The sequence below is a fragment of the Phyllostomus hastatus genome, unplaced genomic scaffold (genome assembly GCF_019186645.2).
Source record: "Phyllostomus hastatus isolate PE091 unplaced genomic scaffold, TTU_PhHast_1.1 phas_scaffold_182, whole genome shotgun sequence".
NCBI lineage: Eukaryota > Metazoa > Chordata > Mammalia > Chiroptera > Phyllostomidae > Phyllostomus > Phyllostomus hastatus.
The window spans coordinates 19435334-19450058 of NW_025334013.1; the positions used below are offsets into that span (position 1 = coordinate 19435334).

Below are 14725 nucleotides of genomic sequence, written 5' to 3' on the forward strand. Positions count from 1 at the left end.
GCCGTTTGTAAGGCAATCCCAGACACGCTGTCGCTTCATCCGCAAAGACTGCAGTTGGTACAAAGATAAGGACCCTTTTTAAAGGCCGTGCCTGCAGGGCCTTTATGACAGCTCAGAAACATTAACAATGGTCCCTTTATCAGAAATATGCACTCAACATTAAGTTTCCGCTTGTCCCATAATTAGCCCACTGATTAGCTGACGTGCCTTTTAAGTGTATCTGTAAATTCCCTCTCCATTTCTCTTTTTTCGCTTCCTCCCAATTTACTACTTGAAGAAACGGGGCTGTCCGTCCTATGGAAGCATCCATCGGGTGGAGTTTGCACACAGGGTCCGTGCTTTTGTCTGTGAAATGGGGGGATCATTCTCTCCGAGGACTAAATGACACGGTGCCTGGGAATGCGCACTGACGTGGAAGGCACCCCACCGAGGTCCTGTGTGGATACACCTTTTCAGCCTGTCAGCGCCCTGTTGCTGTTGTTTTCTGATGGTGTAAGTGACGTTCAGAGAAGCTTAGGAACCTGCCCACACTCACACAGCTTGCTAACAGTAGAGGGAGGAAATGGCATGATAGAACTAAAAGAACTTTGACTTCAGGCAAAGACCCAGGTTCGAATCCCACTGCCCCCATTTCACAGCTTCACAGCCTCACATCTCTGCTCTCTGAGCCTCGGTTTCTTCACTTTCGAAAAACCCAAGTCTGCATGAGGCTAAAAGGAAACTCTAACGTGAGAAGAGCCCCCAGGGGTGCCTGGCACAGTGGGCGCCTCACCACATGGCGTTTGCGGCCCTGCCTCCATCCTTGCTGCCCTTGAACAAGGCACACAGCTCTGGTGGGGGTCAACCTGGACCCATGGTCTGCCCCACCCCCCCACCCCAGGCCGGCGGAGACAGAGTGGGCGGTCCTCGGAGGCTGAGCACGCTCTGCTCTGTTCTCGGGACAGCTCCGGCAGGCGGCTGTGACCTCTACAGGAAACAATCAGCTATTCTTCCTCCTTCCCCCTCTGTTTTGCTGCTCATCCCTTGGGCCCAGCGGTCCAGAGGGAAACGCTCTCCCTGGCAGCAGTGCCCAGCCCAGCCCTGCAGCCCAAATGCACAGTTTCCAGGCCCAGCCTCAGCTCAAGCAAGCCGAAGTCAGAGTTCCCACCAGAGCTGACACCATACTTTTGTGTCTGCTCAGACCCAGTGTCATTTACTCACTCAACGGGGACAATGCTGGGCCCTGCAAATAATGGTGACAATGGTAACACCACCACCACTGATAATGACCCGAAGTGACAAAGTTCCCACTCGAGGCCGGGCACCGTCCGAAGCGCTGTGTGTGTGAGGCAGGCGCCACTATTGTTCCCGTCTTACAGGTGCGAGGACTGAGCACCGGGAGTTGCAATAATTCACCTGCAGTCGTGGAGCCGGTCAGTGGCAGAGCTGGGATTTGAACATGGGTTTGCCTGAGGAAAGACAGACGCTGCAAAGAGGGGGATTTCAGTTCAGCTGTTGGCTGTTACACAGGCCAAGCGTCACTGGTTGCCACAACATATTATCTCATTTAATCCTCACGACAGCCCCCGAATATCCGCCTTATTGTCCACACTGGCATGTGAGGGAACTGAGGCTTAGAAAGGTGGGATGTGGAGCCCAAGTGCACACAGCTGGGTCCACCGGACTCCAAGAGCACGCTCTTCCCAGGAACTCAGAGGAGGGTGGAACTACCTTCCAAAAGCTTCCTGGACAAGGGGTCATGTTGAGAAGCGGGACCTGAATGGCGGCAAGCCCACCCCTCACATCACAGCAGGTTCCTAAGGAGGGCCCAGTCCTCCATGAGGCCCCCAAGGTGGCAGAGCTGGCCCCTTCACCCCAGTTTCCAGCTGTGCAGACTGCGACTCTCGGGGGTTGCAGGTTGCCCAGGGTCCCACTGTGAGGCCCCAGACCTCGGCGCTCCATCCCTGAACTGCCCGGCAGTGAGGGGCTGGAGGCGGTGGCTGACCAGCTCACCACATAGCATGACACTCTGGCTATTGCCACCTCTCCGACCGCCTGTGAGTGCTCCAAGGTCAGGGGCTGGGCTCTCTTGATGACCTCTCATCATCCAGCCCCAAGCACAGGGCCTGACACTGGGTGGGCACTCAAGAAGGTGGAAGGAGGGAAAGGGGGAGGGGGAGGATCTTGTACCAAATCCAGGGACCTTAGACCCCGACCTACCACAGAACCATCAGGACCCTGTGTGAGTGCCCCATTTCCAGGCTAGATTTCTAGAAAAAGTATTTGTGGGACATGGAGAGGCCGCCCTCAGAGGAGGGGAGTCTGTGATGGAGACACTCAGGCTGAAGGGCTGGCCCATGGCGAGGGCTCCGAGCCCCACGCGCACCCAGAGGAGGAGGACCGAGGGAGGGAAACCCGGGAGGGAGACAACACAGAAGGACTTCCCATCAGGAACAGTGACCCACTGGTCCCCAGGTGCATCAAGTCCCCGCCACAAGAGGAGTGCACACAGGGCAGAGACAGCCCACAGAGGCCCTGGAGAAGGGACTTATCCCAAGGGGCCCAGGGCTGGCTCAGAAGGGCTCCCGGCTGCCCGTCCCTGTGATCCCAGGAGTCAGTCTGTGGTTGCGGGCACAGAACCCTGTCCCCGCCATCACCCAAGACCCTGTGAGCCAAGGCTGGCTGTGCCCAGCCCTGCGCTGCGTGTCCTTCCTCCTGTAACCCTTGCTACGCTCCATCTAGGGGATGTTGTTCATTACCGTCCCACTTTACAGGTAGGAAAGCCGAGGCCCAGATAGGCCAAGTAGCTTCTCCACAGTCAGGGCGAGGAATCATCCCCTGGGCCTAAAACCCAGGCCGGTCAGACCCCAGAGCCATCCCACTCACAGGCCCGACTCCAATATGCTGTGGTCCCGAGATTCACTGTGTGACCTGAAACCACAGTCCTCCCCCTGGGGGTGGACCGCAGGGCCACCAGCGCCGCCACAACCCCGACAGCCCCCCCACCCCAGGCCCCACCCCAGCCTCCCTCTGGGGCTTCCCAGACAAGCTCACAATGGCAGGTTTACCATAATGGTTCCCACAAGGGGCTGCCGGTCCGTTCTCTTTGCTTGATTCTGGATTCCTTTTAAAGCCCAAGGTGGCCGAGCTCCAGGGGGGACTGGGGCACCCCTCCCTCCATGACCTCTGTATTTAGCTCACACTCTGGCTACAGTACATCATTTCAGCTTAATTTTATTTCCTCTTATAAATGGGCACAGCACGGGAAGTGTTAAAAAAAAAACAAATAAAAAACAAAGCAAAACAAACAAAAAACCCCAACAGTTCCTTCTGGGACAGATGAGCACCCCCAGCAGGTGCCTTGGTCGTTTTCCAGTCTTTTCCCTCCACGTAAAGTTTTGGCCATGAACTCAGGACAGGCGTGGTTAATAAACAGGTTATGGGGAGAGGGGCCGGGGCAGGTTTTGGGGGGGCTCTGTACAGGAGAAAGGACGCACAGGAGGGGACACTGTCTTCAGGGGGCTCTCTGGAGCCACACTGCCTACAAAAAGTATTTACATGCATTCGCCACGCTGGGGCCAGGCGCACCGAGCTGCCGGGCGGGTGCCCGGGCCGTCAGCCCTTAGACAGCACTGCCAGGGTCTGGTCTCAGCATCTCTGCAAATCTGTACAGTTGTGAGCTTCTATTTACAGGCCGGGGCCTGGGGAAGCAAGTCCGGGGCGGCGGCTGTCAGAGACTGAGACGGGCTTGCTCCCCGCGCCCAGGGCTTTTTGGACAGGTGGCTTGCCAACCCCAGGGGGTCCCAGCCTGAGCGCCCCGGGCCATTGCCCACAGATCTGCCAGGCCCAGCCTTTCAGAAGAGGCACCCCTTCCGGCCCCCTGGGAGACAGGGCCTGGCTCTAGAAATCACAACCGGGCGTGGGCCCAACCTGCAACTCTCAGCCCGCCTTTGTGCTCCCCGGCAGCCTGGGCCCTAGAGAGGCTCTCAGCCCACACAGACGCCCTCTCCTTTGGCATCGGCCACGCTTCCAGGAAATGCCAGGGCCCGCCAGACCTCCCTGCCCAACCCCAGGAGCACGGGGGCACCTGGGGATCTATTTGGGCAGGCCCTGCACCTACATTGCACCTAGGAGAGCTCCAGCTCATCCTTTGAACCGACCTCTCTCTTGGATTGCCTTACCCAACGGGGGCTGGCCGGACTGTTACACTTCATAAGCATAAAGCCTGGACATTTGTCTTGGGTCCAGGGCTCCATGAATGAGGGCCTTGGCCTCTTCCATCAAAGGCTAAGGACACAGAGAAGAGGCCGGTGCCAGGAGGCAAAGCCCCAAGTTGGAAGCCAGGCCGGACCCTTGCAGGCCACTCCAGCCAGCCTAAACCGAGTCATGCATCCTGTGCTGGACCCCCCCCACCCCGGGCCCAACACGGTCCCAGCACCTCTGGGCTTCCCAGTGGCGCCCGGGTCCTCTCTGGTTTCTCAGCCTCGGCCTGCCCAGGCCTTCTCACCAGAGCTGCCGGGACTTTGGTGTTCTCCATTCCCTCTGCCCCAGCCCTTCAGCTCCGGAGGTGACTGAGGCCAGCCCACCCCCAACGGTTTTGTGGGCCCAGGATGCCTCTCCCCATCCCTGTCCCCCCTCCAAAGGCTGGCACCAGCTGGGTTCCTCACAGTCCTCCAGGCCCTGCTGCGAGGGGCTTGGGAGTCTGAGATGGGGCCCCAGGCTGGAAGGGTGGTGGAAGAGGGGGGCCGCACAAGGCCCTGGAACCTGGCCCTCACTGCCTCAGGCACCCCCACCCCTCACCCAGCCAGTCTGTTACCAGCGCATCTTGAAAAGGGAACAGAAATAAAACCTAGGGTCCTGGCTTTAATCTGGGTTGGAGGTGAGGGGTGGGAGCGTGAGCACCAGCCAGCTACTGAGCAGACCACACCTCGGGGCTCTAAGCGCCCCTGCTGAGTGCACCCTCCCCAAAGGAGACTTCTGACCCCACATTTAAAACAGCCACATAAGTAGCCTTGCTTACAAGGGTAAAGAAGGTGGGGGCAGGGCTGGGGGCCTGTGGCACCCCTGCCCCCACCTGCTCTCAGCCCTCGGCCTGGTGGTGCATCTGGGTGGGCTGCTTCCAGCCGCAGCCAGAACCACCAGGGTGTTTGGCCAAGTAAACGGGCAAGGTGTCCACGGGGAAGGCCCAGGGAGGGCCCCAGGGTGGGGCTGAGGTGGGCCTGGCAAGGCCGAGGGGAGAGGGTGCAGAGGGCCCGGGCGGCAGGGCCCACCCTCACAGGCACTTTGGAGACTTGTGTCCTGGGAGGCAGAGTCGGCCCCTAGCTCAGAGCAGGAGGGGCGCGGGAGACCAGGGCCGGAGCACAGGCTCCCTCCCCATCTGGGGCCTTTGGTCCTGGGAAACCCAAGCCCCCGCCCCAGCCCGAGGCCAAATCCCAGGAACCAGCCTGCCTTCCTCAGCAAGGCTCCCCGCTAGTGGGGGGCTGGCCCCAAACCAACCCCTTGGGCTGCAGAGAGGAGAGGCAGGCGTGGGTGAGGGGTGCCCGCTGCTCGAGGCAGCACCCTCCCACACCACACTGAATGGGGAAGACGAGTGCCCACCTGTCTCCTCCAGGGTGAGCAAGGGCCCTGTGGGGCGGGACTGTGCATCCACGTGGGGTTGTGTCTGACACGCGGGTCAGTGGCCATGTGGTTGGTGGTGGGGACGCTATGGTGAGGGGCTGAGCGTGACAGGGCGACTCAGGGGACCCAATATGGGCTGACTGTACCGGCTTGGTCCCACCCCCGCCACGGAGCCTGAAAGCCAGGGAACGTGGGGCCAGACCCTGTGCGCACGTGGGAGGGGGAGACGGTGGGGGAAGCGGGCCACGCCATCGCCACTGGGTGACAACGGCTCGTGACTGACTTACATTGTTATGAGCGTTTGAGGGTGAGTGAGAAACGCATGAGGAGAAACACCTTTGGGAGACTGTGCGTGTCTGTGACATGTCTGGACTGGCAGGGTGGTCAGGGCTGTCCGTGATTCTATCATTTCATACTTTTGTCTTTGGGTGTGACAATATGCGTGACCTTGTCGGGGACGGTGTCTGCGCGGAGTCCACGAGACTTGCAAGAGGGAGGTCCGAGCAGCCCGGCCAGCGCTCCTCACCGGTGGCCACCAGGACACTCTTGGGAAGCCAAGGCCTCAGGGACAGATGGGAAGGAGGTGGAACCTTCAGGTGCAGGTGTGATGGGCCGGGTGAGGAGAGAGCGACCCCATAGCCCCCGTCATGCCAGGAGACAAGGGGACACACTCTCACCTGGGGAGAGGGGCCTGGGACAGAAGCAAGAGGTGGCAGTGTCTCAATTTCAAGGCTGAGCTTATAAATGCTTATCCTGGGAACTGGCCTGAGCGCCCCTCTGCCCTTAAAAGAAGACCTCGGCCAGCCCATGGGGCCCGTTGGAGTGCAAGCCCATCTCCAGCCCCACCCTTCCCTCCCCCAGCCACTCAGGAGCTTCCTCCTCCCATGCATCTGACACGAGGTCCTGAAGCCCCAGGCTGGCGGAGGACAAGAGATGAGCTTGTAAGGGCACAGTCCGGGGCAGACGGCAGTGCCCGCTGTGCCTTGGGGAAGATCCGTGTGCGGCTGGCCGTCTGGGCAGACCTTGGGAGGCTGGGCAGAGGGGAGCTGGGGCCAGGCTCCCTCCCGGGCCTGCTCCCCAGGCCAGGGCTGGTGGGACGGGCCAGGGACCGAGCGGAGGGGCGACGCTGAGGCTCCGGGAGGCACTGAGGCTCCGCTAGGCGTAGAACTCCTCCTGCTTGTCAGGCTTCTGGTACGTGACGCTTGCCTGCTTGGGCTCCTCCAGCGTGTAGCTGCCCTCGTCCTTCTTCTTCATGCGGTAGATGAGCAGGGTGACCAGGAAGGCGGCAAAGAGGGCACCCACCACCCCGCCCACAATCACGGCTGCGGAGGAAGAGGGCAGAGGTCACGGCCCAGGGGAGGAGATGGGGGAGGGGGAGGCCTGGGGAGAGGGGGCAGGGCCCTGGGGGTGGGGGCTGGGAAACTGGAGCTGGAGTTGACTCAGACCGCTGCCATTTACAGCCCCTGCTGCAGCCTGGTCAGCTGCAGTGGCCTCACGCACACTAGCCTGTGGAAGCCTCACACAGCTCAAGGGTGGTGCTGCAGTCCCCATCCAGCTAGTTCACATGCCATTGGGACAGCAAACCTCTGCCAGCGAAGCTGCGACCCACCGCGACCACGGGAGTGAACTTGTGAACAGACGTGCAGAGAACTGACTCATGCACGGCGGTTAACTCCGCTCCGCAGATGATGAGAGAGGAGCCTCGGGAGGTGGAGGGCCCGCCGCGGCCACCCCGGGTGGGGAGCAGGGTGGGGAGCCTCAAGTCCAGACTCTGCAGGGGACTCAGCCAGGGCAGGTCCGCAGTGCCTGGGCTCAAGGGTGGGCCGATCGGGCCAAAGAAAGAACTTGGAAATTAGGACCCAGGGCCGACGTCCGGAAGGGATCAACCAGCAAGGCCCAAAAGAGCAGGGGTCAAGGGCAGAGTCTGAAGAGGGGTCAGAGGTGCTAAGGAAAGTGCTGGCGGTAATAGGAAGTGCACGTCAGGCTCCGGGATGAGCGAGGGTCTGGGGACACACCAGAGGGGGTGTTCTGTAAAACGAGGCTCCCCGGAAACTCATACCCTGAGCTCCTCCAGGGCAGACTGAAGCCGGACCCAATGCCCACCCAGAGCTCCCCCTGGGCCCAAGCCTCACCTACAAGCACCTCCTTCCGCTCCAGGATGCTCTTCTGTGGCAGCTGAGCCGCCGAACTGCCCGACTCGATGGCATTGTCCAGGAGGCCAGGGCCCGGGCGAGCACCCTTGGGCAGCGTCCCAGGCGGAGGCGACGGCTTAGCCGCAGCCCCACCCACTGCCACCACCTCATTGGCGGTGTCTGGCTGCGTGGTCTCTTCCTCTGGCAGCTCAAAGTCCCCGCTGGGCCCCCCACTCACTGGTACCTCTGGCTCATCCCGGATCGTGGTCAGGAAGGACTCTGGAGTCGGGGTCTGTGGGGAGGATGGCATGAGCCCAGGCCCCAGGCCCCTGACCACAGGGCACTGCCCCCACCCCACACACACTATCCCTGGGGGCTAATGCTTACCAAGCTACTCACTGTGTGCAAGGCACTATGCTAAGTACATGTGAGCATTTTACCTTCACGACATCTCTGTGAAGGAGTTATTATAGCATCCAATATACAAAATTAAAAACAGGCTCAGAGAGGTTAAGTGACTTGCCGAGGACACACAGCTAGCAAGTGGTAGAAGCAGAACTAAAGTCCGTATCTACCCAACTGCAGCATCTGTGTTTCTGACCACATGCTATGCTATCTCTGTTCTCATCTGGCCACACACTGTCCCCACCCCATCTCCGTCACTTCTCCCTCTGGCTGCCATGGAAGATTCCTTTCTGTGAGGGCACTGCTGGGTCAGCTCTTACATACTCAGGCCTGGTCCACAGTCCACATACATGCCTGGGGCGCAGGGGAGTCCCTTAGCCTGGAGGTCAGTCCAAGGGCACAACTACAACGTACGATGCCCCTTGGGGGCAGATGTCCAGGGAACCAGCCCCGGGACCGTGAATCTGGAGGGCTTCCACCATCAGGGGGCAAGACCAGAGCTGGGGTCAGGACAGGGGTGCAGAGGGTGGGCATGGGGGCGGTGGGCCTGGTGTCAGGGCTGAGAGGCCGAGGGCAGAGGCTGTGTCAGCAACCCGGCCTCGGTCTCGTCACCCGCTCCTCTTCCTGCTCAGCCGAGCGCCTGCGAAGCACCAGGCTGCCTGGCCGCTCAGAGGAGCGGTGCCTGCTCTGCTGGGGCTGGCCGGGGAGTGAGAGGGGCTGACGCCGCCCCGAAGGCAGCTCCAGGGCCTGCGGGCCCTCCTCTGTGGGGCTGGCTGCAAAGGGCTTCGTACCCCCATCAGCGTCACCGGGGACCTGCCTTGCCCAGCGTGCCCAGCTAGATCCAGCTACTGCCCCCACCGCCTTGTCCCATCCATCCCAGCATGCCCACATCCCCATCCTCCTCCCTTCAGCCCCTCACTGCGCCCCCCACCCCACACGCCCGGGCCTCTGGAGCCAGCTGCCAGGCTCCCACCCTGACTCTGCCACTGCTGGTGGCAAAGCCGGGGGGAAGGGCCCCGCCTGTAGGAGGAGGATCACAGCACCACCCGGAGGAGTGGGCGAGAGGAGAGAAGAGCCGGCACAGGTACAGCGCACAGCACTGAACCTGCCACCCAGCGACTAGCATTCCTCTCAGACTAACAGTAATAAAACAATGATTAAGATAACAATCCCCAAACTTTTGATTTCTGTCCTATTTATTGCCAGGCATTGTGCTAAGCACTTTGGATATGTCAGGGAACTTAATTTTCTCAACACTCTAATCTTCATTCCCATCTTCTCCTTTTCACAAATGAAGAAACAGAGGTATAGAAGGTATAGAAAACATTGGTGACGCCTGGCTGGTGTGGCTCAGTGGATTGAGCACAGGCTGCAAACCAAAGTGTCGCAGGTTTGATTCCCAGTCAGGGTACATGCCTGGGTTGCAGGCCACAGCCCCCAGCAACCACACATTGATGTTTCTCTCTCTCTCTCTCTATCTCCCTCCTCTCCCTCTCTAAAAATAAAAATATAAATAAATAAATAAATAAAAACACTGGTGACTCCCTGAAGTCACGTGGCTAAACAGTGGCGATGGCAGAACTCCCACCCAGACTTCCTGGCTCCCGAGTCTAACCGGAACTCACAAGCCCCGGCCCCGCCCCACCCACCCACACATCACCCAGTTCGTTCCCAACATCCCAAGACCCAGCCTGGTCTCTCTCCCATCCCCATCCATCTCAACCTCCATCCTCACCCAGCGACTCACCCAGCCTTGGCCTCCAGCCCCAGGCATCTCTGCCACCCCTGTCCCTGACTGCCACCCCTGTCCCTGACCGGCTCGTCCCCAGAACCTCCCAGGCCCCACCTCTGCCCAGACCCAGACCCACCTTCCTCTGCCCTCACTTTCTGCTGTCTCCCAGCCCGCTTACCTGAGCCACCTCTGTCGGTCCAGGGGCAGTGGTCCCCAGGGGCAGGGTGCTCTTCTCAGGGATGTCAGGCTCCTGGGTGGTGGCTGGCCTGGGAAGGGCCCTTGGCCTGGAGGTAGCGGTACTGACAAGCCTGGGTGTCGGGGCCTCTGTGTCCAAGACAGCCACCGTGGTGGGAGGGGAGGGCACCTCTGGGGTGGTGGCCCGGGCCATGGCTGCCGTGGTCAGTGGAAGAGGAAGAAGCCTCCGTACACCGGTGGTCCTTATGACAGAGGCGGTGGCCGTGGAAGAGGGTGCCACGGGGATGCTGGGAGTGGCGGTGGCCGCTGTGGCCGGCACCAAGGCCACACTTGGGGCTCCTGTGGTTGTGGCAGCCGTGGTGGCCATGGGAGTGGAGATGGTGGTGGCTCTCTGGCTGGGCTCTTCTGGGACCTCTGTCACCCCTGGGAGGCTAGTCGCTGGTTCTGGGGTGGGATGCTCAGAGGGGAGCTCTTCGAACGGGGTGCCCATGGGCTGGACGTCCACGGTAGGCAGCACGGCAGCTGTGGTGGACACTGCCAGGGCCACATCTGGGCTGAACCGCATGGCCGTCTCAATGCCTGACTCCTGCTCGAAGTCTGAGGGGCAGGGGAGAGGAGAGAGCTAGGCATCTGGGCAACGGTGGGGGTGTGAACACGAGGATCCCTGGGAAGTGATGGCCACCAGGATGAAGGGCTCCCAATCCTTACTCTGCACGGTTTTCCCAGGACGAGATGAGGGAAAGGAGGAAGGCACAGTCTGGCCAAAGGTTACCAGCTGGCCGGTGGCCGGTGAATGATCCCCAACTCCTCTCTGTCCAGCCAACAACTCCTTTAGGGAGCCACCTCGTCCAGGAAGCCCACCCAGCCTGGGGCTTCTAACTGGCTGAATCCAGGCGGTGATAACTAAGGGCCTACTGGCCACAGATCGCACTAGAGGGTTGGGGGAGCAGGGAGGGGAAGGGCATTCTGGGCAGAGGCAGTGAGTACAGGAAGGGGTCCCTGAGGCATAGGCAGAGGACAAGAGGTAGAAGACCTTCCCACCAGGGAGTGCTTGAGCAATCTGGGGGACTTGCCCCGGGTCAAGTGAGGGCACTTGGGAAGAAATGAGACAGAAAAGGAGAAGCTGCATCTGTTCCTAGTGGGCCCGAGCCCGGCTGAGACGTGCAGAGAAGCCAGGAGGGTTTGGGAGTAGAGCACAGCCACCAGAGGTGAATTTAATGAAAACAAGCTTGAAAAGGCTTTTAAGCGTGGGCTACCGTGGGAAGACCAGAGGCAAGGGGCCGCGAGTGGCCAGCTCTGCGGCACACAGGCCTCCTCCCGTCCCGTTGGACCTGCCCGGTCCTCTCATGGGCTCCAGTCTCAGCGTGCAGCCCTGCTTCGAGCTCCCTCCCTCCCTGTGCCGGGCCCTCACGGTTTACACTGAAGCCTTCCCAAGACTCTGAAAAGAAGGTGCACTTATCACACCCACAGATGAGAACGCAGAGACTATGAGAGGGAAGGCGGCTAAAGGCGGCTAAAGGCGGCACAGCTATTAAGCGATGAAGTTGGGACTCGAACCCACACAACCCACTGGCCATTCCCAGTGCCAGCCTCAGACCCCCACCACCCTTTTCCGTCAGTGCACTAAGCCCGCCCTGGCCACAGCCGATTGGGCCAAAGGGGCTGAGCCAATCAAATCGTCTCCACTGAGGGTCTGCCTGCCGGGCTAATTTCCTCCCAGCGGCTGGAACAGTACTGCAGACTGGGTTACTGAGGGACATCTGTGCCCCCACAGTGCAGGCCCGAGTCTGCACAGAGACCCAAGCCATGCACACAGAGACAGAGCCACAGGGAGTCCTGGGCTTGCAGGCCTTAAGGCCCTAGTCTCCCCGGCCCCCAGGAGGACAATTGGCCCTTCTCGTGCTCAAGGTCCATGAGCTACCCCTGCCTGACTTCCCCTCCCCCGGGCCACCACTGAGGTGAGCCGGCACGGTTTCTGTTGCCTGAAATCACAGCCTTGTGGGGGGCCTGGAGGCAGGCTTGTGTGGTACACACACACACACACACACACACATACACACACACACAGAGCAAGGGGAGGTACTTACAGCCCGAGCCGGACCCCGAGTACAGGTCGTCCAGCTCATCGTCGGGGAAGGAGTCGTCGTCCCCGGAGCCCTCGAGGTCCACGGGCCTCTCGAAGTTCTCACTGCGCCAGCGCTGAGTCTGGGGAGGGCGGAGGCAGGCACAGGCTCAGCACCCTGAGGCCGGCAGCCTGGACACGCCCCGAGGGACCACGGACACACTCATGGCCCGAGTGAAAACAAAGGGACGCTTCAGGTGTGGCCTGCAGGTGGGCAGAGCCAAGGTGGGCCCACTCCCCACTTCCTACCCACCTGGAGTCAGGGCAGAAGCCCAGCTTGCTGACGGCCACCACCACTGAGGACCGCAGTCACTGCCCGATCGGAACCACTGGGTGGCGGGACCAGGTTTGGAGCCAGAAAGCTGGATTTGCGTCCTGGCTCCATCACTTACTAAACGTGTGACCTGGTGCAAGTTACTCAGTCGCTCCGTGCCTCAGTTTCCTCATTATTCGTAGCAGATGACACCTGCCTTACCAGGTAGTGTGTGATGCGTGTGCTGTGCTGAACACACTCGTGTGCAGCAGGTGTTCCGCACAGGCTGGTGTTACTCTCAGTGTGGCCAGTGGCCCAGACCCTCTTCCACAGAGCACAGAACTGGGCCCACCGGCCCCAGGCCACCAGAGAGCACGTAATATGATGAGATCCAGGCTCGGCTTGGGACCCAGAGTCTTACACCTTGAAATCCCACAGTCAGGGCAGTTAGTCCCATCAGACAGACGTGACTCGGTGGGGTGGGTGGGGAGAGCAGTTAGGGGCTCCAGGAGGGAATTTCCTCCGATAAAGGGGGACATAGGGAGAGAGGGGGATGCAGGCTGTGGCCCTGGTCCTGGGTCCTCCCCAAAACAAGACATCAGACAGCCCACCATAATCTCCCCTGGCCCCCAAGGATCTCAACGACAGAGTCAGCTCAGGGCCTGACGCTGCCTCAAGGGTCCCCAGGGGTCAGGAGGGCTGAGAGGGCCTCCTGCCAGGACCCAGCTCACCAGGCGCTAGACCCTTCCTACTGCCAGAACCGGGGAAGACAGGGAGCTGGGCTTCCAGGGCCCGGATGGTGCCTCCTAACTGCACCCCTGGGCCGAGGGCCCGCACCAAGGGCGTCCAGGGGCAGGAGTGCGAAGCCCCTGGGAGGGGCCAGCTCGGCCCCACCTCCAGCCACACCTTGACCCTGATGCCAGACTGAGCCCAGCCACAGCCCCTGCTCCCTGAGAGCTTTCAGGAGGAAAGCCATGAGGCTGACTCCAGGAGCTCAAATCTGAAGATTAGCCCTCGAGTCTTAACAGCTGAAATGGAGAGAGAAAGGCAGAGGGAAGAGAATACACAATGGCTCCGAGGTGGGGAAGAGCAGCCCGGGCTCCCGGAACCGGCCCTGCCCACCCTCCAGCCTCCCCCAGGGTCCCTCTGCACCCCTTCCGTCACTGGGGTCCTGCCACCCGGGCCCCTCTGTTCCTGGAACAGGCCTGGTCTCTCCTGCCTCTTCTGCTCACGCTGTGCCCTCCACCCAGAACCCTCTCCTTCCCCAGCCCTTCACCCTCCGACTCCATGCCAACCAGCCCCTGCCGCCTGGTCCCTTCGTCCGAGAAGCCCTCCCTCGCTGATCTGCCAGAGCACCTGTGCTTCTGAAGCCACGTCTGGCACCGCTGTGAGCTGTGTCTGCTCGCGTAGGCACTGCTGTGGGGGCTGTGCTTGCCCCACTGAACTGCGCCTCGAGGGAGGCAGGACCGTGCCTGGCACACAGTAGGTGTTCAGCAGGAAGTAGTCCAAGCGTCAGTTGGGAGGTGTGACAGGGTGGGGCAGGGACAGCAGCTGCGGCGGGACAAGCCCGTCAGAGGCTCTCGGTGTCCCACTGCCGACTTTAGCAAGGGGTCGGACTGAGTGTGTGCAGGACTGAGCGTGTGCACGGTGGGACAGGCGTGGAAGCCACGGAAGGTGTGTGAGCAGGAGAGGGGCTGGATCGGCACTGTGTTCAGTGCTCAGCCTCTCACGCCCTGCCCCAGACGGGCCCCCTCTGGAGCCCGGAGACAGAGCTGGACAGAGGATCCCAGTGCTGGCGTCCTGCCCCCAGCCTCGACCACCTGCTCCAAAGCCCTACGCAGGCCAGTCAGGGCAGGAGGCCAGGGCAGGGGGCCAGGGGAGTCCCCTCCCCCACCCGCCCTTGTTAACACACACACACACACACACACACACACACTCTCTCTCTCTCTCTCTCAAAGTAATGAATTAATCAGTATTTACTTGCTACCAGTGAGTCATGGAGTGGAACAATTAGTGTAATTGCTCCCGTGACTAATTGCCGGGTCTTCCTCCGGTTTAAACATTCCAGAAGCCCGGGGCAGCCACCGTCCAGCTTTCCCCAGCTCCCACCTCCACCCCCACTGCCCAGGAAAGCCACCCCAGCACCCGAGGTGAGGAAGCTGGGGGGTCGCCCATGCGGACTGCACCCACGGCTGGGCCAGCTAAGCCAGAGTCCCTGGGACACTGTGCGCATTTACACTGAGGCAAACCGCCCGAAGCCAGAGATTGCAGCTCAGACCCAGGGCCAC

General features: G+C 60.9%; 1 protein-coding gene across 1 annotated transcript in view; it reads right to left on the reverse strand.

Annotated features, from left to right (window-relative positions):
- Nucleotides 1-3197: 3197 nt before the first annotated feature.
- The window catches only part of SDC3 (syndecan 3), a 36289-nt gene continuing 24761 nt past the window's right edge, over nucleotides 3198-14725 (reverse strand). The window contains exons 2-5 of the mRNA XM_045859240.1: nucleotides 12150-12267; nucleotides 10046-10659; nucleotides 7731-8022; nucleotides 3198-6920 (exon numbers count right to left, since the gene is read on the reverse strand). Coding sequence (XP_045715196.1) covers nucleotides 6754-6920; nucleotides 7731-8022; nucleotides 10046-10659; nucleotides 12150-12267 — 1191 coding nt within the window. The 3' untranslated portion in view covers nucleotides 3198-6753. The remainder of the gene's footprint in view (nucleotides 6921-7730; nucleotides 8023-10045; nucleotides 10660-12149; nucleotides 12268-14725) is intronic.